This window comes from Atractosteus spatula, chromosome 1, assembly GCF_055471065.1.
Source record: "Atractosteus spatula isolate fAtrSpa1 chromosome 1, fAtrSpa1.hap1, whole genome shotgun sequence".
NCBI lineage: Eukaryota > Metazoa > Chordata > Actinopteri > Semionotiformes > Lepisosteidae > Atractosteus > Atractosteus spatula.
In genome coordinates, this window is record NC_142706.1 from 1669744 (window position 1) to 1693283 (window position 23540).

The 23540-nt window shown below is 39.3% G+C and overlaps 1 protein-coding gene across 1 annotated transcript in view; it reads right to left on the minus strand.

The window, feature by feature from the left end:
• Positions 1 to 15054: 15054 nt before the first annotated feature.
• The window catches only part of sgcz (sarcoglycan zeta), a 209328-nt gene continuing 200842 nt past the window's right edge, over positions 15055 to 23540 (minus strand). Inside the window, exon 8 of the mRNA XM_088910615.1 lies at positions 15055 to 15246. Coding sequence (XP_088766741.1) covers positions 15055 to 15246 — 192 coding nt within the window. The remainder of the gene's footprint in view (positions 15247 to 23540) is intronic.

Here is a 23540-nt window from a genome sequence, read left to right on the forward strand (position 1 = left end):
CTTTCGGTGAGCAGCAGATGGTCCTGCCATGATACTCGAAGGAGTCCGCTCTCTTCATAGACATTAATGACTACTGGTGACAGACACCTGCTCCCCTATGAAAGTCCACCACCAGCTCTTTGGTCTTACCAGTGTTAAGCTCCAAATTATTCTCATTGCAACACTTGGCCAGTGCACTGACATCACTTCTACATGCTGTTTCATTATTGAGAGTAATTGAACCCGCTAATGTTTTGTCGTCTGAGGATTGTACTGTATTCACAGACTCTGAAGCAGAGACACAATCATTTGTGTATTACGAGTAAAGGAGTGGTGACAGTGCAGCACCAGTATTCAGACTCAGAGCTAGAGAATTAGAAAGCAATGTGACCCATCTTCACCACCTGTTTCGTATCAGACAGAAAATCCTGGATCCAGAGGCACAGGGACTGGCTGATGCCCAGCCCCTGAAGTTTATCACACAGCTTCAGAGGCTCAGTTGTATTATTGTGTGCTGAGCTGTAGTCAATAAACAGGAGCCTTGCATGGGTAGTTGGGGTCTCGAGCTGCTTCAGCTCAGAATGAAGGCACAGAGAAATGGCGCCCTCCACAGTCCTGTTTGCCCTGTGCGTGAACCTGCAAGTGTCCAGCTCTACATAGGATACATGGTTACAAACCAGTCACTCAAAAACTTTCATTATAGGGCCATGGGCCTATAATCTTTCAGGCAACTGACATTAGCTTTCTTAGGCACTGAGAATGGTGTCTCCCAACGCGGTACTGACCAGGCCTGGCCTTGCTAAGCTCCTGAGACCTGATACAACTGAGATCCACATCTGTACGTGCAATTTGTTTAATTTACTGCATCAGTCAATATGCGATCAATATAAATGTATTTGCAATCATAGGAGTGCAGAGATTTAGCTTATTTTATAGAACCCCCTAAACCCCTAAACTTGCAGTGCAAGGTTTAATGAAAACCTGAGGCAATTGATGGTGAAAAACATACACAAAAAATGTACTACCATTCTTATACAAGGAGCAATCAAACATTGCAAATTGTCCAGCATCTTTCAGGAATTAGGAGTGGTGAGTAATTTTAATTCACAAGATTACAATCACTTGTAAAAGGGCCTGTTTCCTATAAAAGTGTTTAGAACTGACATCCCTGCACCTGTTTTTATCTTGTTATGCTACTAGTTAACATAACGCACACTATACACTTGGCTGCTGTCCCAGAAATTGCCTCTGTCAATTTGAATGAGATTTATAAGGGATACTTAAACATTTTGATACAACATGTGTTTGATCCAGCCCCCAGTCTTCCTTCAGGCATAAAACTGATTAGCCGAAGGTCATCTGCCTTTCTGTCTTAGGTGACTTCTTTCAAGCTTATTTGAGGACTTATTATGTACTATGTACCCATGTAGTCTGTTAGACCTACATCATTTTAAATTGGTCTGAAAATCCTGAAGTGGTATCCTGCAGTGTAGAAAAAACATCTGTTCCAAAACATCTTTCGTTGAACTTTCATTGTTGTGGATCTGAAGATTTTACTACAGCAGTTTTGTATCTTTGTGTACCAATTGCTTGATAGTAAAGTATCTTTACTCTGTTTTTGATTATTTCTAAAATGTTGCCATTGTTTTCACTTCACTTACAGTATATGCAGGAAAACTGATTGAATAGAAAGTAGCTCTATCTAGACGTAGATTTTTTTCTTCCTACTTTTTTAATTGGTTGAAAGAGCAAGGTCCTCTCATGAGACTTATGATTAGAGTGTGATTGACTGGTTGTTGTTATTCCTTCCAACCTTCATCTAATAAGTTCTAAATAAAGTATATATATGTATTCCTGTCAGGATGAAGCTAGACATTACTGCAGAGGATATAACATACGGAAAACAATTCTGACAATAACAGCAATCACCTCTAGTTTTATAAGAAAAAGAAACACTGATTCTGATGACGTTTTTAAATAATTCATTGCACTTGTATTCATTTAGGGCTTCTCATCCCCTAGGGATGCCAGCCAGTCTTTAAAGACTAACAGTCCTTTTGTAAATACAGTTATTTCCACTGATCAAAGGAAAGAAAGAGGAAACAATGAAGATATTGTTCCCCTTCCAGCACAAAATCTCTTCCAAGAACCCCTGTCTCTCACACCCTCCAGAGAAACAGACAAAATTACATTTTTTATTGTAATTTAATTAATACTGTAGTTTATATAGTCTACTGATATTATAACTAAAATCTAAAACCCCAAACAAGGAAAAGATAAGTGCTGTCTTTTTAGAAATGACCTTTTACACATATTCTGAAAAGGTAAACATCTAAGCTGTTTTTATTTTTTTTCTTCCTTTGTAGAGTGGATATTGCAGGGGTTCAAACACAGCACTTTTCCTCAACCTGGCTCTGATGCCTTTATTATATTTGAAACTGTTGTGTTCCCTTATTGTTTTGTCAGAACATTTCTGTGCTCATTTTGTAAAAAAACACAAAACAACTCCAAACATCACAGGCTGTTAGCATTGCACTGAAAGTGCAGAATTATTGCTGGGATGATACCTGGGGTTTTCACAAAAGCAAATGTTCTCGGAAATGGGAGAGGGGTAATAGGGCAGATAGTACTTATTCTGGTTTAAAAACAAACCCAAAAGATGAATGCTGCATCCTTTTATTCTCTCACTTCAGATTGTGTGTAACTGGCAGTTAAAATTATGATGCTACCTGGACAAAGATGCAACTAGCAATAATTAGCATGATCTATTGAGTTCAATTTATTTGTCTGTTCAAACAAAAAAAAACTTAAAAGAGTTGTTTTGCATTCATTTTACTGCCAACGTTTTTCATTTCTCATCAACAAACAGAAAACCCTCTTGTCAATTACTACACCTGCATGTACTCATGCCTTTCTGTTGTGGTGCTTTGTCTGTTTCTTTTCATTCCATTCAGTACTTTTCTTTTCTGCTCCTCTGACAGCTTGCCCCATGGCAGTTGGATAGTGTTAAAAGCAGGGAATTGGAGAAGGAAAATCCAAACACTGCATTAAAATGCTACCCTGCCCATGCTTTGGCTGCCAGGCTAAAGTGTTATGACTTAAAGATATCAAGCATCAAAAAGAAATCCTCCTTCTATTTATGCTTGCTTATTTTGAGAAAGCTAAAATAAACAAATGTTAGCTATCAGTTGAAAGCTTTTAGGCATCATTATTATTTGATCTTTATCATTGATTGACTATTTTGCATTCAGGTGCCTTCTACTCGCTTGATACCATGCAAAAGCAATACATCACCACCTCTGAGAGTTGGCTGGGCAAAGGCAATGAGGCGATCTAAGCTGCCGCACGTGTATGAAGACCAAGAAAGAAAAGCACAGAAAAAAGGACACCGAGAACAGAGGTTTGAGCCATCAGCTTGCTGGAGGCTGTCCTTTCAGATGGGCTCGCCAGCAGTGGGGTTAAGTCATCTTTGGCAGGGAATCGAGGTTTTGTGTTGACCCCCCCTGATGGACAATGTGTGAAGCAGTCTGCAGATTGATACTTGTACAGCGGGCCTATTGTTGGGAAGGTCCATGAGTGACCGGGGTGGGCAGGGCTGTCTGCTCTCCACAGAGCCCCACTGGTAGTGATGGGTGGCAGCCTGACTGGACGGAACTACTGTACTGCTGCCCTTCCCGGAGGCTCTTCCTCATATCCCAGCAGGACAAGGCTTCTGGCGGAGCATTGTCTGTCTTGCAGGCTGGGAGCGTGACAGTTACGCAATGGATGTCCTACTCGCCCTGCCTGAGCCCTGTTGGACACCTGTGGGACGAGCTGGAGCAACACGAGGGACCCGTTATCCCCAACCCTGCCCCTCCAGTAGCTCGCTCAAGGGTGTCACATTTTTTTTCCGGGAGTAGTGGCATTGGCCGAAGTCTTCCTCACCTCTGCTGTTCCAACTTGTAATGCAGTATGATGTCACTTCCTGGAAAAAAAAACTATAAATATCACAGTGAGCTACTCTTTCTTACTCACAGTCTCCTTTCTGCATCCCCCCCTCCTCATCTTCACTTGTGGAGCTGAGCCTTGGTTATCATTTCCCTCTGCATAGGAGACCCAACGAGCTCGACCTGCAGATTCTACCCAGCAGGTTAAACCAGGGCTTCCAGTGCCTCAATTTTCAATTAAAATTCCATAACACATTCTCGTATTGGGTGATATTATTTCTTGCAAAGCACAATCTAATAATTACCACCGAGTGAATGCTGCGAGAATCTTATTCTGCCAGCTAGCATACTCAAATCTTCCTTTGACAGAGCTCGTTCTATAAATATTTTGGGGTCCAAAGTGCTGTTATGCAACTGCAGAGAGATCATTCCAGGACTCTTTCTTGCAATGCCATTACAAGGGTGCTTGTAAACACACACCCTTTACCTTATTGCTTTCTGAAGGTGCTCTATTTCATGGTGAATTTGACCCTACATCTTTTGTTCACTAGTTTACAAATCCTAATAGGCCTGCAGACACAGGGCAGAGGGCTACAGAGAGGTACCAGTTTTTTCCATTACACGCATGAAAAACAAAAAAGAATTGTAATATGGATGAAAATAAAGATTTATTTGTGAGGTTTTCTCTTGTATTATATACCCTTGACATATACTGTTGTTGTTGATAAAACAACATAATACATGGTCTTATAATAATTCATATAATATATTAAAATGCAAAATTTCAGAGCATTATGTTTAAATTTATCCCAATTACACCATGAAATTCAGTGTTATTGTTCATACATAAAATGACTGAAAATCTTTCCACACTCTCTTGCTAATCTTGCTTTACCCGACTTCAGCATATGTTACTTCTGAATTCTTTCACATTAGCTTTTCAGATCCTGTGTCTCCTGGGCACTTTTTCAACTTTTTAATCTAACAGCAGAGAAGGGGGGCATTCCTGTAAGTCAGCCTCAGTTACTTCTAAATCTCGTTTTTTTAATCATAAGGTGCTGATGCCATCAGAAATGTTTTTGCTTTATTTCATACGTACTGTTATATTTAACTTTAGACTGAAAAGAAAATATCAGTAAAACTATTTTTCATGAATAATGTCTTTGGAGAATTCTCTTTCTTTCTGATGCTTGTGCACCCTGAGAAAATGCATACAAACTCCAGACAGCAAAAATAGATCAAAAAGCCATAAAGTACACGGCAGAAATATTGGGATTTCTCAGCCACAAAGCCTCTTCCCATGGCATCCCAACAGCTTGTAGGCAGAGATACAATATCCAGTCTACAGTCCAGTCTTCTCCGGTCTGTACTGGACCTCAGGTATGGGTTTGTGCTGCCTGTGACGTGTCCAGGTCAGGAGGTGTCTAAATGCATCCTCCCCCGTGTGCGGTCACAGGGTTTGTGACTGAAAATACACACAACAGGTTATCCCAGTTCGGGTGCAGATAACAGGAATAACTGTTGATTCTCAATCTGAAAAAAATGCTAATATTATAATATTTAAAATAAAGCAATGTGCTTCTTTTTGGTGTCTTGTGCTAATTTAATCTTCAATTTTATCTTAAAATAGAAATTTCATCATATTAAATGAAATGAAAATAATTTGTCATGAGAGTAGAACATCTTTTTATGCTTTGTTTTATTTACGTAATTTATTCTCTTGGGCTTCTTGCAAGTTACTCCTAGATGTGTTGTTGCTGGTGTTTATAATGACAGGATTTGGTGACAAAATTTAGAGACGAAAGAAACTTCCAAACCTCTTTTTTCATTCCTCGCAGCCAGGTTGGAAAGGATGCAATAGTTTTGCAGAAATACCCAAGTCACGTCCGATCCTTTTAAAATGGTACTTGGGAGAGGTGTTTTAGCGTGTGTTGTGCTGTTATGTATAATGAAGGTGATTTTCAATCCCCAAGTTCAATGGTAAAAAGGAACCTTGAAGGCACTCAGTCAAGTGCATCCTTAATGCTTGCATTAGAACACGACTGATTACCCAAATGTCTCAGGGGTGTGATAATTATTGACCTGCAGACCTCAACACAATTGCTAAAATTAAGTGGGTGATCGTGTATGCACTTTAATGACTTTAAAATGTACTGTTTGTGACAACAATAAAGCCTTATGTAAAGAACAGAGACACAGCAGGGAGAGCAATCAGCACGTTTTAGTAAACCATGAGATGTTTTTCAAATTACCTGTTACACACGGACAAATTTGCTGAGCACTGTACTTATGTTTGTTATGACAACATTGTGCCTTTGATTTTTACATTGTATTGTTGCTTAGATTTAAAATTTCCTTATTCCTGCAAAGAAAACTGGCCCATAAATGTGCAAGATTTAATTCAATATTATAATAGGAACATGATAGTCTATAACATCTCATCTTTCTAGCTTGACTGATTTTAATTGAAAGTTAGCATCTGTTCAGATGTAAGAGACTATGTGTTACTGTGTTCTACATCGTGGAATCATGATCCATTTTTTATTTTGTTTTAGTGAAAAATCTATGATATGCACTAAATATAGCACCGAAGTAGTTCAGGTGGGTAGCTGTGCCAGCATGCGTAGGCTGCAAAAGAACAAGTAAAGGTTTATTCCTGCTGAAAAGAGAAGAAAGGAAACACAATGTTTGGCCACAAGATAGCACTGATTTTAGGATGACCGACCTGTGAGAGACAGCATGTTCATGTTGACTCCACCATTCGTCTTCATATTCTGATGCAGTGTTCCCAGACATATCTGTCTCAGAACCGACCTGTGTGGTTTGGGGATCAGGACAGTGACTATTCGGTGTAGGAAGAAATGCCAGTTCCTGTGCCATGCTGATGTCCTGCTAATGTCCATGATGAAATGTCCTGCTCCTGCAGAAATCTTCAGAAAATGCAAGTGCCAGTTTGTAGGCAAAGCTTTGCATCTGTTAGAATTAAAAATATGTTTTGATGTGATCTGAACATAGGCAAATAATAAATGTAACGTTATTTCACCAAGAGAAGTTACCAAAATGTAAAAGACCATTTTCAGTGCATTCTACAATTTCTAGAGTCTTTTCTAGTGTTTTCATACAGTACCTGAACACAATAAGTGATAAAATAATATGACATCTTCTGGGGTGAAATCTGCAGGAAAGCTTGTTTCTTTCAGAAAAAAAGTCTCTGGTTAGTTCCAGATGCTTCATCATGGACAGAGTCTAGTATTTTTTCCCTATTCTTCTAAATTCTTTATCTCCCTTGGTTTCAAAGAGACACGTTAAAGAAATTTCCTTCAGCACTGTCATTTCATTGTCCAGATTTTGTACTATATGTGCAATACAACCGCAGTACATCTCTTATGTATTCTCAGCTCACAGGAGGATTCTGAACAGAACTAAAGGAAAATGTTGTGTTGTGTTTTGCTTCAGAAAAACACTTCCTATTTCTTTTTGAACTTTTTAATTGACAGTACTATTCTCACTATGGGGAGAAACAGCAGATTAGTCATTAAATTACCTCTACTGGGAATGTGCTCACATTTCTAAGAAAAGTTAGCTGATGTGGGGAGGAAAATCACCATGCAATGAGAATCACACTTCTAAAAAAGTAAGCTCTTCTATTTGACTTTGCAGGTTCAAGCCTGTTCCAAGTGCCTCTCTGACTATTAACATCAGCGTGATTAATTAGTAAGTTGCGATGCAACCAAATATTTCTGAGCAGTTTTCGACAGACCACAGGAGCTGAAAATTAATAATTAATTTTACTGTTAGCCCTTGCTTGAAAGAGCAAAATTCAATAGAAGGCTATTTTTGATACTGGATTAAAATTAATTGCTTTTGACAGCAAATCTACTGTAGCAGTAGACTTTTTTGCAGGAGGAAAATGATTGTGGAAAGTGACAGTAGGTACCAAGTATCCATGTGTTGATAAATGTGAAACAGGGGAAAGGAATTAGAGGGAGGAGGGAAGGAGGTTGAAGAGTATTTGAGAGGTTAAGAGGTTAGGTGAGGATAAAGATGATTTTAGGTTTTTTAACAACGGGAGGAAATAACAATTCACCCGTATTGTAGCTTTGTCTACAGGTGCTGCATTCATAGGCGGCTGGCTTCATGGGACAGTGGCTTTGTGCCTATGAGTACACTCGTGCCTGCTGGTTAGAAGTCATGGACGCCAGGGCATTGCTAACATGTGCTTTGTCCTGGCATGGTCTGCATGCCCTCTGTGTGTGTCTGCCTGTCTCTGTGTGTGAAAGCGATGCGTAGTGGGAGGCAGATGACTGTGTGAGTGGCAGTGGGAGTTGCACAGGTGTGGGTTAGCTCAGTCTAGGTATGCAGGACTGGGATGCGGTGGTGTAAGGACTTGGTGTGGCTGTACTGCATGAAGATCTAGGGGTTTACTTCAAGGCTAGATGCCGCAGTATGAGTGAGGAGACTATACGAAAATGAGAGCCCATGCTTCCCAGACTGGCTCTGTTCAATTATTATAAGTGTCGTGTTGGATTTTCACATTCTCTGTTAAATTCAGGGGCATTGATTTTGAAAGCCGTACCTGTGATGATCTTTTCATGAAGAATAGGCCACCTCAACCTTGATTGGTTTGATAAGAAAATGGTGTGAAGAATAAATGTTTCTGATAATGTATATTAAGACGAAGGTAAAGTCTATATTAAAGCCAGAGTGCCTGCTCAGGCCAGAGCTCATCCTGGGGTCTGTCGAGTTCAGAGGACTAGAGAGCACTAGACTCCCCCTGGTGGGGACATTGGTCCACTGCAGGGAGTTCCTCCCACTTACTGTACACAGCTGGTTGGACTGGAGCTACTGGGGTAAAATACTTCACTGAATTGCACAACAGCTGTGTCTGAAACCCGAAATCTGTCATTAACAAGTCCACACTTTATATGCAGCCCCAGAACAAATACAGTATGTAGATAAAATATTCCATAAAAAAATTGGATAGAAAATCTCAGAGGGGAATGAACCATTTTACAATTTAATAATATAGCAGATCTCAGTAATTTGTGTTCGTTTTGTGTGATTAGAACATCATTCCTTTTTTACCAGCATCTTAAGAAACCTACAGTATTTGAGATGTTTCTTTGCATGTATTAAGATTTGAAACTGGCTGAGGAATTGAAAACAGAGTGTTTCATGTGTTTGCAGTTGGAGCTGTCACGTGTGCAAAGGGACAGACCCTAATGTTCTTCCCAAAGGTCATTGGGTTGATACATACGATTGAGTCTGGACTGCTCATGGGCAATTTGGGTGAATTGATAGCGCATTTCAGAGATGGTGCAAAGATGGGCACTGATGATGTTCCTACTAGCAACATTCCCTAGTCCTGGTCCTTTTCGATGATCTGTGGCAACACCTTTTGTCATTAAAATGAGGAACTGGGTTTTTTTAACATGTCTACAGTATGTGCAAAGCATGCTCATGTTGGGACACCTTTTATTGGTTCAGGCTCAGAAGCAAAGAGGGTATGAACTCTTATCTTAATCCGCGGGCATCCCCATCTCTCCTAAAATCAAGCTCAAAAGCCTTGGTCAGTATAATTATTATATTTATGCAACATTGAAAAAAATATTGACTAATCTGCAATATATTTAGCTACTCTGATGACAGACACAACACAATAAAGCTTAAAAAAGATTTTTCTCATCCTTTTCTTGCTTTTGTTTATTTACTGTATATTATTGTGTTCTTTACTTTTGTCGAAGTTGTCTTAAAGGTAACCTGATACAGCGAAAATACAACATCTGTGGAACAGCTTATTCCAGGTCTCATTTCAGCCACGGCCAGAGTTCTTGAGAAGCAACCAGTGTCAGGTATTGCTGAGAAATGGAAGGAAAGAGCATAACATTCCCTGTTGGACAGAAAACTAATAAACATTCAAAGAACAATCAGTATGTAGTAATTACACATTTACACCATTTATTAAAAGTATTTTATTTACATGGCTGTGTAAGGTATTCAATCATAAATGTGTACATTAGAGATAATTACTTTTCACTTTATGATCTGGTAACTATGATATGAATGTTGATAGCATTCTTTTCCTAAAAGGGAACAATACACACTCTTTCAAAGAAAGACATATTATACAGTAATACAGTATTTCAATGACACAATGTAGTTCAGGTGGGCAGCTGCGTCAGCATGCGTAGACTGCAAAGGAGCAAGTAATAGGTTTATTCCATGCTGAAAAGAGAAACAACGTTTCGGCTGTGCTGTCACACCTGAAGAAGGCTCCACGGCCAAAACTTTGTGTTTTCTTTCTTCTCTTTTCAGCATGGAATAAACCTAATACTTGTTCCAATGACACAATGTGGCTATTGCAATAGGAAAATCTCAGTGAACACTTTCTACTCCATTTAATCAGTCGAGCAGTGAACCAGGTTATGCTTTAATTAGTGTGATATAAATTCAAATTTCCCTCTTTTATGTCTACTTTAATACCTGTCAAAGAGTATTATTCCCATTTAGAAATCACAAGCACTGAAATGAGTTACAGTCTTTAAAAGGGCAGCTATCTCTAATTCTTACTTTTTAATACGATGACAATTGCATAACGGTCTACTTATAAATAAAATTTTACAACAAAATTATTCTTGTACAGTAAAATGCAAAGTTTGAAAAGCTGTAATCACTCAAACTTGACTAATGTTGTTAACACTGACAACAATCAGCACAACATAAACATTGGGAGTTAAAATTAAGAGACAGACGTTTTAAAGACATCTTACCTGCCAAGAAGAAACTACACTTACACACATGGGCGTGTGCAATGTTAACATCCATTGGAAACAAAAAACAGAAAAATGAAAGGCTTTACTAACATTTTTCCTTGCTTACCATAGTCCCAACAAATGAGTAACCATTGTAAGGTAATAATGACCTTAACACGCTCAACACTCAGAATTACTGACCTTAGAATTAAGACCATTGGGTTATGCAAACTCCTTACCATAACCCTCACTGAAATGTTCTACAGCCAAGAGCCTGTAATGCAGATGTTATTACTGAAGAAAACAGAATGCTTAGAGTGTGCAACACAAGGCCTGTAGAATTTGCAGAATTTGATCTCTGTCAAACCATGACAGGCTTTTAAAGTTTGTATAACAACAAACACAATATTATAACAACACAAAAGCAAGCTCCTGCATTTCTTCTGAAACCAATTTTTATGCAAATAAATGTCTTCCTCTGTTACATTATTCTTCAGGAAGACTACATGGAGACATCGTGATTTTTTATCACAAAGGTAAATACAGTATGCCATTGTAGGGACTAATAGACTATAAAATGAGATTCCAATCCAAACATTTTATTTGCTGCAGGTTAGTTCCCATAAACTTCAAGTGCTGAAAAGTTTTGTTAAGAATTTTGAACTGTGATGTTCACTAGGTTTTCTAATAATTGCTTATACCTGTTTCTAACAACATAAACAAAACAGTAATAAACTGCTTATAGATAGCTATAACAGGAACCTTAATTAACTTGTAACCCATATTTTAAATGCATTATGTGAAACTAACAGTTTTACCAGGTTCGGTAAAATCCTTGATAATTGATCATTAAAGTCCCATATTCTAGGTTGTCATCTAAATTAATTCAGTAATTAATCACTCAACTAAATTAGAGTTGATAAAGCATAAATATCATTCTGTTCAGAACCTTACTGAATATATTTACTCGAAAGTGGTTTTCCACAAGGATATTAGGTACTACAAATTTCTGTAGCAATTTTGTCTCTTGACATTATCAGAAGGAAAACAAGAACTATAATTTTGCCAATGGCTCTTGCTGTTTGCATGGTTAATGGCAGCTGCTCTATGGAAAACTTTGCCTCAAAGATAAAGTGATGATAAAAAAACACCCAACATTTGATTGACCTGTGAAACTGAAACTTGATACATGAGGATGATCTGTTCTTAAGGTAAACCACATTGTGTTTTATTGACAAGTTCATTACTTTGGGTGGTTACATGTAAGGACAGCTGTAGTGGAAAGTCTAGCTAGACATACTGTAAGAAAAATAAAAACAGCTTGCCAAACTTTGCTTTTTACATCACATTGATACAACAGGTGATCAAACGTTTCTTGAGACATCACAAACAATGAACAAGGATGACAATTGATATTAGTAGAAAAAATGCACGTTTTACAGAAAGCAAGGAAAAATACAAAAGCACAGCTTTTGTCATTTTAATAATATTGCAATCTTACAAATGTATTGCATAGAATCTGTAAGAAAATAGTTTTTTTTTTAATTCTGTCCTTATTTAACTTATATTACAATTTACAGTAGTAAACATAAATAATAAGCAAATAAAAATGATAGTACAGACCAGTTTTATTCTGCAATACTCAGTACTGACATTAACCCCTGAATACATGGGTTTCAGCTGATATACTTAAGACAATTAGCAGACAGACCATCTATGAGTAGTGTTATTAATTATATACCCCGCCTAAAACACACGGAACAAGGAAATTTTACCCCCAAAAATCTAAAAAAACAACTTGCAGCTCATCTCTGATCCTCTTTTTCAAAACACCCAATTCACGAACCTCTGTTTGTGTGGTTTTTACGTCTTGGCTTGCAGTTATAAACCATGCAACAGCACACAGGGGAGAATGCAGGCCCGCCCACCTCTGAGCCAATCGTCTTTTAACAAGTCACAGGCAGCATAGCACGGATTGGAGGAGAGGGGTATCCCTCACCCACTGCACTGTGACCCTGCAAGTACCTGTCAGGTCACTGTGCAGTGTGGTTAATTTATACTCAGAAACAATCAAGCAAGTACCAGATTACAAAATGTCAGATTACAAAAGGCTCATTTCCCATCATAACCCAGGAGGCTTCAAAACACAACGCGTTCTATTGATTTGAAAAAACTCACATTGTGTTTTCAGTGCCTCACGGTGTATCTTAATTAGATGGATGCACATATAGACCTAAGCCCATGTGATTAAAATTGAAAGGCATTGCTGCTCTGAAATCTTTCTGATTCTGAAAATGAGTCTAGGCTCCCCGGGTCTGAAATAGATGGGTGGGATTAGTGAGGCTGATTTCTTCATCAAAACATAGCAACACCCAGGGTTGTTGATGGGTTGTTTAATGACCAGAGGTAGGTTGATACCTTCTGTATTGAATTAGGAGACCTCTACCCCTGAACTAGGCTGTAGGCTGCTGTGTGTAATGTTTTTTCTTGCAGCACCCTGAAACTCAAGGAAGACGCCAGGGACAGATCTGGATTAAGGTGGTCTTTATGCAGCTTGCAGCTTGGAGCCTAAGGGAAGCCCTCTGGACGCAGTTCTGAATGACCCCCTGGGTGCACTTGTCCCATTTTCCTGATGTCATTTTTGGTCAAAAGATTGTTGAAGCTGTCAGGACTGTCGGTTGCACATGACCAACAAACTCCTACACTTAAATGAGAAATTAAAAACAAAATCCTGTTGAGAGGGGAAGCACTTTCCTTGAAAAACAAACTAGTGCGTGTTCTTGAATGTGTGACTTGTGCAGGTGAGAACACGCAAGCAGCCAGAGACACAGATGCAGCACATGTGGGGTTAGTACTCTGCATGAAAGATGTCATCGGCCTACAGGACAACCACACTCACTTTATTGTTTTGGGATCATGGCAAGAAAGCAAGAATTTTGGTGGTTTTAGTGTCTAGAAAAGCACAAAAGGTTATCAAAGAAGAACTGCAAGCCTGTTTTTTTTATTAATCTTTTTGCTTTTTGTTTTAATTTGGGATGTCATGTATTGTATTGGTAATCTCATTACCTTTATAGAAAAACAATATTTGATGTCATTACAATTTATCACAACAGTACTGTCACAAGAGAACATATATAAATTTACCCTTTTAGGCTAAAATGTCTTTCTAGTGCAGTATTTGTTTGGTAAGTCTGATGACAAGATGCTACTTTTTTCCACACGGACACCTGTTAGGCTTCTGTTCTGTTCCCCCCAGCCACTGCCTCCTGCTTGTGTCGACCACAGGTGACGATTGCTACTCTATAAAAGAACAGGCTGCAGGTACTGTAAGTGCATTGCAGACACTGTGAACGTTATTCTGATCTTTAAAAAGACAATGCATGGCCGAGAAAAGTAAAATTTTGAAACAGGAACTTTCTTGTCTGGCTGGTGCTGCCAGCCCTGTTGGGTGCAGTTTGGAAGGCCGGCCCTGGAATATGTTTGCAACACTCTTGACACGACAACAATGGGGGGCTTTATGACGTCGTATTGCTGACTTTAATCTATTTTTGCAACTACAGCTGATGTCATGAAATGATTGGAAACAAGCCCACCAGACTGGCTTGGAATGAACGTGTAGCAGACTACGGTTTGTCGATAGAGCTCTGATTGAAACACAGATGTCCATGTGTCAACCTGAACATCTAACAGAGCCATTTAACGTAGCTGAAATGAAGATACGGTCTTATTTATGACTGCCAGACTTCCTTTAAGTAACGTCCCACTAAACATCTTTAGATGTACAGTACATGGTGTGAAGCATAGAAAAAGATTTTTCAAAATATTATGAAAGCCCAAAACAAAGACATAAAAATATACATGACTATGTTAACTAAATAATATAAAGTACTACCAAGCATTCTCAGATACATGATCATTTAAAACTCGTATCATTTTATTATTGATTTGGGTTGGATTATATACATGGCATTATTGTGCTTTTAGTTGAACAGTAGTGAAATGCATACTGTGTTAGAAGTCTTGTTGATGTCATTCAGGGGCGGAAATTCCTTAAACAGAAGAAAAAAAAGTATTGAAGGTCTCTTTTAAGGTTGTAAATGATGTGCTTTACTGAGAATAGCAAAGGCACCTGTGTATTCATTTCAGTTTTAGAAAATATATACTAGATCCTAGCCTCACCATGTGCGCTGTGTTCGAGTTCCTCGCCTGCAACACCTTCTCCTTGTGTTCGTTAAAAAATTAAAAAAGGCAACATTTTTTGCTCCTGCGCAGTCTGGAAGATGGGGCCTTTGGAAGCCACCTGCAGTTTTCCTGATTTTCACTTAGCAGAGAAAAAGCCAAACTGAGAGGACAGTGACCAAAGGCCTTTCTGGTGGAAGAACCTCATCCGCTCGCTCTCAGCTCCAGAGACAAATGTTGCTTGTGGAATGGCAGGTGGAGCCCATCCCGGCTGGGGAGAGGTAAAGCTTTCCGTTGGGGCAGACGCACAGCTCGTATACTGTCTGTTTCGGGACAGTGGAACCCGGAGAAGCTGTCGAAGTGCCAAGTGGAAGGTTCCCCAGTCGGATTGTGTTCGCGTTTAGAAATATCTAGGGGGAAAAAAACATACAGTACTGTAAATGGAGCACACTGGTTTATTTGTATTGACTCGCAGGCACGATGTCACCCGTAATCTCTTTGGACATAAAACGAAAAAACAAATTAATGCAAACAACCCCAAGTACGGCAGAAAACACACACGGGTACAGAAAACCATTAAAGCTTTTAAATGGTGCGTTCAAAAATGGGTTTTAGTTCTACTGTGCCTCTGCCGGAAACTTTTACTCATCACCTGCAACATGTATTTCATTACAGAGAAATATTTGTTTGTGTTGTTTGCAGAAAAGGAACGTCAGCACAAGTTCCAAAATGGGGAGATACATAATACATTACTTACTGTTGTGTCAGTTCTGAGATATTACATTAACATTTTGGTCTGTAGGCTTTGTTACCAAACACAAGGTATCACAAAGTTTATAAGGACTCTATTATCCTTTTTACAGCATATTTTTTATTGGCTTTTAGTACAGATTTCCTGAGCGTTATGCCTGCTTCTTCACAGCAAGAGAACAACAGAATTAATATAGAAAGTGTCATTTACTCTTGCCTGTTAATTATACTGTATATTGTTGTAAAATACTGTATGTTGAATTATTAGTAAAAATCATCACCATCTAATTTGCTATTGTTCAGGATATTATTTAGGAATCTCTTTTTTCTGTTCAAACAAATGTGATAAACACATCATGGGAGAAAATGTTTTAATAATATACTGTAGTGCATATTGATAGTACACCCTAAATTTCCAAATGTATATATTTTTCCAGGACTTCAGAGGGCATACAAAGCGTATAGAGAGAGAGAGAGAGATTAAAGTACCTCGGTATTAATAGTCGTTAATTTTAAATTAAAAAAACAACACGTGCTGCATAGAACAACACTCAAAAGTGCAGCATGAATTCTCCACGAAGCTGCCACATGAGAAAGAAGATCTGCCACAGCATAAAATGGGTTTGTAGGAAAGCAAATGTGTTGTCATAAGTCCTCATGGGTTTTCATTGTTTCATTTAATGGAGGTAGGAAATACAATATTTAGCAATGTGGATATCTTATTAAAACTAGATAGATCTATACAGTGCAGCACGTGTCTAATACACAGGGCTTCTCTCACACACACATCTGAATGCCGACAGATGGCCAGAGGAAGGCTGTGCCACTCCTAGAGCTGCACAGTTCCTTGCGAACCACAAGAAACTGGTATTTACAGACTTTGGTCTGTTCACCTGCGCAGACTTTTCCCAGAGGTGCTGAATGGGATTATGGATTAAGCCAACAAAATGTTTTCAGTGTTTCTCCTTGATCCACTATGTCTGCCCCTCCCTCCTCCCCCTGCTTTGTGACAGGGTTTACCGCAGTAGATGAAAGGACCTTTCCTGCAAAAACTCCTTCACTGCCATGAGTACTGTATAGTTTTTCCTTCAATGTGGTCATGGTGTCCTTTATGATACCCAACAGTCCTAAACCACTCCTGGTCAGCATGATATACTGGCACAGTAGGTAACAGCTGGACAGCAGCAGAGAGGGATGATGGACAGAGATCTGAGATCATAATATCTGTTGTACCCTTGAGCAAGGCATTTCCCTCTACTCGAGTTTTAGATGTTTTTTTTAATGCTTTGCAAAAGTGTACATTTTTACAATGTGTACATTTTTATCCATTTGCATAAGTTGCCAGTCAAATAAATTAATAATAAACCCAATCTAACATATCATGGTATAACACTGTGACTTTCCAGCAAAGATTTGTGTTTATATACAGTACATGGTGTATACAAACATATATCGGTTATTGCAATTAGTGCAATATTTGTACATGATGCAAAATTGCTTGAGTTGAGCAACTCTTAAGTGCAATACAGGTGGACATACTGTAACTGCATTTCTCATGAAAGCCTTTGATATGTGTCAACGTTTTTTGAGCCAAGCCTCAGCGCAACAGTCTTTAATGAATTTTTCATCTTCAGAACGAGGCGAGCTTGGCAACCGGGAAAAGGGCTAGTCTGTGCGACCGCTGCTCATTGATCACATCAGGCTCACGTACGTCACACAAGCGCCTCCTACAGGAGAGGAGAAAACAAGGGGAGGGTGCTGTTGACGCGCGAGATGAAGAAGAGTCATGCTCTCTTACCCGACAAGACTTACGGTACCTCGGCTGACTAACAGTAAATGATATTCCCTCTGCAAAAGTGAAACGATAAAGAATGTGAGCAAAATGTTGACCATTTGCTGCTGGCGTCTCCCCAAAAAGGGATCTAGGGTACTGTTGTAAGAAGGCTGTGTTCCTGGAGCCCGTCCTGGGTGTTAACTCAGGGAATGCAGGTTGAATCTGAATTCTGGACACTCCACTCAAAGCGCTTTACGGGTAATGGGGACTCCCCTCCACCAGCACCAGTGTGCAGCCCCACCAGTCCGGTCCCCACACACCAGCTCTAAGTGGGGAGGAGAGCAGAGTGATGAAGCCAGTTCAGAGATGGGTGTTATTAGGAGGCCATGATTGATAAAGGCCAAGGGGAAATTCGGGGAAATGTGTATTTCATACTGTACATGTACTTACATGGTATATACTGTATACAGTATATACAGTACTGTATGTCTGTTTCTTTGGCATTTGCATCCACATGCAATATCCACCAGTTGTTAATGCTGATTTTTGTTATTCCTCAACCTGCCAAGTGAAAAGATAAAGGTGTAAGAAATGTAGCCCTTCCAAGGTTCTTGGGACGAGACATGTAGGATTATGATGCAGCCTATCAAAGTGTCAGGGAATGGATGCAGTAAGGCTGCCTAGAGAAAAGGAGGAGGAATACATATTACTTCACAATCCACACCTCAGAGCAGCATTCCACAGGTGTGCGCGATGATTCATGTGGTTTGTTATGCCAAGAAAACCATGTTGATCCACCAAATTCTATTAAGTCAAGCAGTGTTTTCCTTCAGGTGCAGGGTGATAGGCTGTATTTCTGATTTATATTCGAAGGCAGCTGGATGGGCTGTCTTCAGATGCAGTGGTAGAGCATACATATCATAAATACAATAAGCCTAGCAGGTGAGGAAATCCAGTTTTCCACAGTGCAAAGTCAAATGTAAAATGGCTGAAATTAACTTCAAAGCAGCTCTAAATCTACTGTCATTTCAATTCTCTCCATGAACAGAATACAAATGTGGTCGTTTTCAGCTAAAGCTTATCATGACTGTAAATGCTAATGTACACCAGAGCTGCTCGACCTGTGACCATTCCAATCCATTCCAATTGTTCTGATGCACCTGGAGATCGTTAATTGCTAAACTGATCCCGTTAAAACCCGTTAGTGGTACATGCCAATTTCCGCCTGGAATTTTCTCCCCTTAAATATTTTGTTATATCTCTGCAACAGAACATAGCAGAAGCCTGGTTTCTTACATTGAAGCTAAACCCCCTGGCATTGATTGTGAACAGTCAAATTTATTTTATATCTTAATGTGTCCGTTCAGCAGACAAACATATAAAAAAAAAAAAACAGCAGGCAATTTTTTTTCTTGTCTTCAAAGATCAAATTTTTCAATTTTTAGGCCTATCAGTGGGCTCAAAATGCTGATAAAAAGTTGAGACAAATTGATCAATTTGAAGAAACTCTGCAGATTTTTTTGTGAAGACTGGACCTGGAATGAAAATTCTCGCATACCCCCAAAAGTTATTGAAAGCCAATAAAAATATGTAGAAGCTATTGCAACTGCAATAAAAAGCCTTTAGGCACTGCTAGAGAGCCTTTTCTGCTGTTAGGCATTGAGAAAATGACCACTGATAAAAATCTGATTGATTACCCTCTGCTGTGTCAATAATTGACTGCTGGATTACAGCTAGAATTCCTTCCAGAGGACGTCCCATCCCCTACGGGCTCTGATTGGCTGAAACTACAACGAATGACAGCGTTTGCCACCAATCAGACTAGCTTTTTCGAGGCGGTCAGTTTCAAAATTCAGTTCTGATAGCCGATACCTCTCAGTTTCCTCCAGGTCTGGAGATGAGTAAGGACAGCGTTTTGTGGATATATTTCTGGTCTTACGGATGTCCCACACAAGGTAAAAATGTGGGATATATACTTTTTTTTGCTGTTTTTTTCTTTTGCCATTATGTTTCGCTGGGTTATTGATTACTTATAAACAATGTTATTGTGATCGATTGCCTTGTTGTATTTCAGTTCTGAAAACGGTTTTGTGAAGCTAAGGTTGTCTATTTTTGATTGGTATGAGGATTTCTGTAAAGGTTTTTTGGTTTTTTTGGCGAAATACTATGAAATGTGATGTGCGTCTTAAGTAAGTATTGACCAAGTACGGTCCCTCAGGTGGTTCTGCAGAACATTATCAATCACATTATGAGGCAGCTGTTTGTAGCAAAATCCCGTAATGGACTAGAATCGAAGGGCAGCAGGTTAAGCAACACTGACACAGTTATCTGAGCTCTTTTCCTTCTCCATCAGAGCACATTGTGTAGTGAAATAAGCAGTTTGGGATTTTATTTAGATTGCTGTAATGTGTTTTGTTTGGGTGCACAGATATGGGATTTTTGCACCTGTGGATTAATTAAAATATGGACGGTGAAAGGATTTGGGATGGATCCTTTCTGTTAATGAAAGCAGAAAGCTGAAAAAGGCTTTGGAAAAACTGAACTTTAGCTGGGATGGTTTTGAGTTGGTAGAATTCTGCATTTTCCCCAAAAGTAATAAATGGTTTTAACCATAGCATGATATTTATTAAAAATAAAAGCTCAGGTACTATTGGAAGTGTACATTTCATTAATATTGCTACAAAAGAGATACGCTTGTTTCACAGGCCAGTGAAACCTGTCTGAAGCTATTAGTTTCTGTCACTAGAAAGGACTTGGTGCTTTCAGATTATATTTATGCAGTGATGCTCTTGTGATCAATGAAAGACTTGCAATTATGTTGGTTCAAAACAGTTTTAATGGATGAATTACCTGATACTAAATGGAATATAGGGTTTATCCTTGACTAAACCATGCTGTCTTACCCAAGTCTGATAAGCAACTTGGGCTATGTTACCAAAGTTAAATCAGAAAATGCAATCTCATTAAAGGGCTCTGTTTCCTCAGGAAATATTACAGAAGAGTCTGGATATTTCCACTTGTGAGGAATATTGTGTAATGTATGTTTTCAGATACAAAAGAAAATTACTGTCCCTACAGCAGATGGTATGTTTTCTCTTTCATACTGAGGTCCATATTGAGTGCTTATGGATGAAATGTGATTGGGTGATAAGAGCTAAATAAGACCGGGCAAAGATGAATATTCTCAAAGCAGTGTAGAGTAAAATACATACAGTAGATGTAGCATTACAGCTATTCAACGGGCAACACAAGCCTCTCATCTCATGACATGTAATCAATTAACCATTTTCTTTTGGCTCCTCACTGTTCAATATACATACTGTATTGTAACACGCTTTTATGTAAAATATGAAGAAGAAATGGTACGTCGATATTTATTTTTTTACAACAGCTGCAATATTCATAACTATTATTGGTATTGCTACTGAGCGCTTGTATTGTTGAAACTCTTTTCGAGAAAGGCACTGACCATAACTGGCGTAACAAAGACAAAACTCATGGAGCCATGAAGCCAAGAACAGATGTAAAAGCTTTAAAGAGAGGTTTCAGAGACCACATGAGTTACAGAACTCTCAACCAACTGAAAACCATTGTTGTTTTAGTAGCAATACAGGTACAGTAAGTACCTTGCTACTTGCTACAGTGGTTTAATCCTGAATAAATAAATGTGTACAGTATATGAATATTGTAGCATCAGAAGGGCAGAAGAGCAGTGTTACAGAGAGGACACCCTCTTGTCATTTGAACACCGTGTTAAGAATGACACGATAGGGTCAAAGGTGACTCCAGGGTTTCCAGCTTCCGTGAATGTATTTTCTTGTGAAATAAGAATAAGAGTGAAGACTCAACAACTCAAAGGACAGGGTGAATGCTGTTATATCCAAGGTTGAGGCCTAAGTGTAGTCCTTGCAGAGAATACAAGATTATGCCTTAATATCGTATTAATAGGAATTCCCCCCCAAGAGCCTTACAGCTGTGACAAGCGTGACCCATATCTAAAAGAACAAACTGCTGTGGGCAGCATGAATATGACGGATCTTCCAAGGTTGTAATGAAGACCTTCATTATGTTCATTAACGTGATGAGTAACGGTTCATTTCACATGTGCATCCATTCGGGATACCGCTGCTGTGTTGGTACTGTAGGTCGGATAGGGTGCCTTGCGTGTCAGGGGTGGTGCTGTGCTCGTGTGCTGCGTGCTGCCACTGTGCCAGTGGGAGCTACAGTGGCAGCTGCAGGCCTTCGGGAGTTTCAGGTAGACCACACTAGCAGAGAGCCCCGATGGTGCCAGTGGCGAATTCCCAACAAGGGAACAGGGTGAGGCTGAAGGTGGGAGAGGAAGGTTGCTGCCACACGGAGAGAAGGATGAAAGAGCCCGTCTGAAAAGCACTACCCAGAGTGACAGCTAGTAAAGAGGCATCTCTGTATTGTGCTCAGCCCTTGTTAGTCGACACCAGTCAACCCAAGCCTCGTAGGTCTAAGTGAAACGCAGGGACAGCACAACCCTTATTACTTCAAAGGTATATACGGCTCTCACTATTCCCAGAACCTGCAACCGTTTGCGAAACTGTGATACAAAATGCCAGAATACCATTAGAAAAATACAAAAATATACAGTACTTGAAAGGAATTGAATTGACATGATTCAGTTCGCATTGCATTGTCTCTGGTGTTATCCATTCATCCATCATCTAAAGGTCACTTATACATTGCAGCAACCTGGAAGCACAGGTCAGAAACTTGGCCCTGGAGAAAGCCTACATGGAAATAAGGCACAGAGCCCATTGCATGTTCGAACCCAGGAGCTGTGAGAGAGCTAACTGACTGCCTGCCAATCTCCCATCAAACCTTAAGTGTGCCAGGTGCATTGAAAGTGTCTCAAGGCAAAGAAAAAAATCTTTTGATAAACATGTACAGTATATGCCAGATTTGTTTAGATTAATTCCTTGAAATTCCTTGCCACATTTCCATTTAAAAGGTTATTTGGAATAGATGGCGACAACGTCATGTAGAACACAATTTTACTACACTGAAAGACTTGGAGACAGATTTGAGATTTTGCTGCATAAGCTATTTTTGATTCTGAAACAGCTCTGTGATTCTCAGAGACGCTTACAGAATTGACTTCTAATTTTCTTGGTAGGGGAAGTCTACATAAATTGGGATGCTCGTTCCAAAATTGTAAATGATTTTTTAAATTGAATAATTCTTGCAAAAATGTCTTAATATTGGGATTATTCCATTGCTTTATTCTTATTATTCTAAGTTTAACGTTGCTTTCATGAACTATCTGTGATGTCTCTCCTCTCTAAGGGAACAAAATTAATATCAACAACTTTCCATGCCTTTATTTTGCTCCCCCTACAAGGTTACTTTTGGATTACAATTTTAGCAATTTTTATTCATTAAGGAAGCCTTTACATTATACATTGAGTTTTTAAAGACAGATAACTGAAAATCATTTAAGCATTAGCATCTGAATGCATCAAATGAGAAAAATGGCCTTAAGCCTGTTCATGGTCCTTCAGTTCGTAATATCCATCTGATTCAAGAAGGGTCCCACTGAGCCCAGCACGCCGACTCTGGAGGATTAAATGTCTTCTTGTGAGTGCATCATCCCAAATATGTCTATATGCTAATTTTAAACTCGCGTTTTTATAATGAATAGCAGGAATGATGCAACAACATCCGTAACATTGCACTGCACCGAGTGAACAGTAATTGAAGGGGTATAATCCAGTCTAAAGGTGGACAAGAAGGCGGCAGAGATAAAAGAGCTGAAGCTCTCTTAGTTTAAGTGGCAGTTACAGTGATGTATTGCTCCTCTCCTTCAGAGCTGAATAAATACCCCTCCCTCTTTCTGGAGCAACACAGGTCTGCAGATGTGACAATGCAACTGTGCTTCAGTAATTCAGGCTCAGGCCCGTCGGCCCTGTCCACACATTACCCACTGCCTGGGAGCAGCTGTGGTGAGAACGAGCCCTTCCTCAGAATTCACCAGCCATCTGCAATATGTAGAATATTTAAAAGTGTGCGGGAATGAAAGGCAACTTTCTATTGGGAGGAAGGGCGCTATACTGTATACAGTATTTATAGTAGGAAAAGCCTACCCCATTTATCAGGGCAGTGAGTAGGAATTGAACCTAAATAAGAGAGCCTCATTTTCTTTTGGATATACTG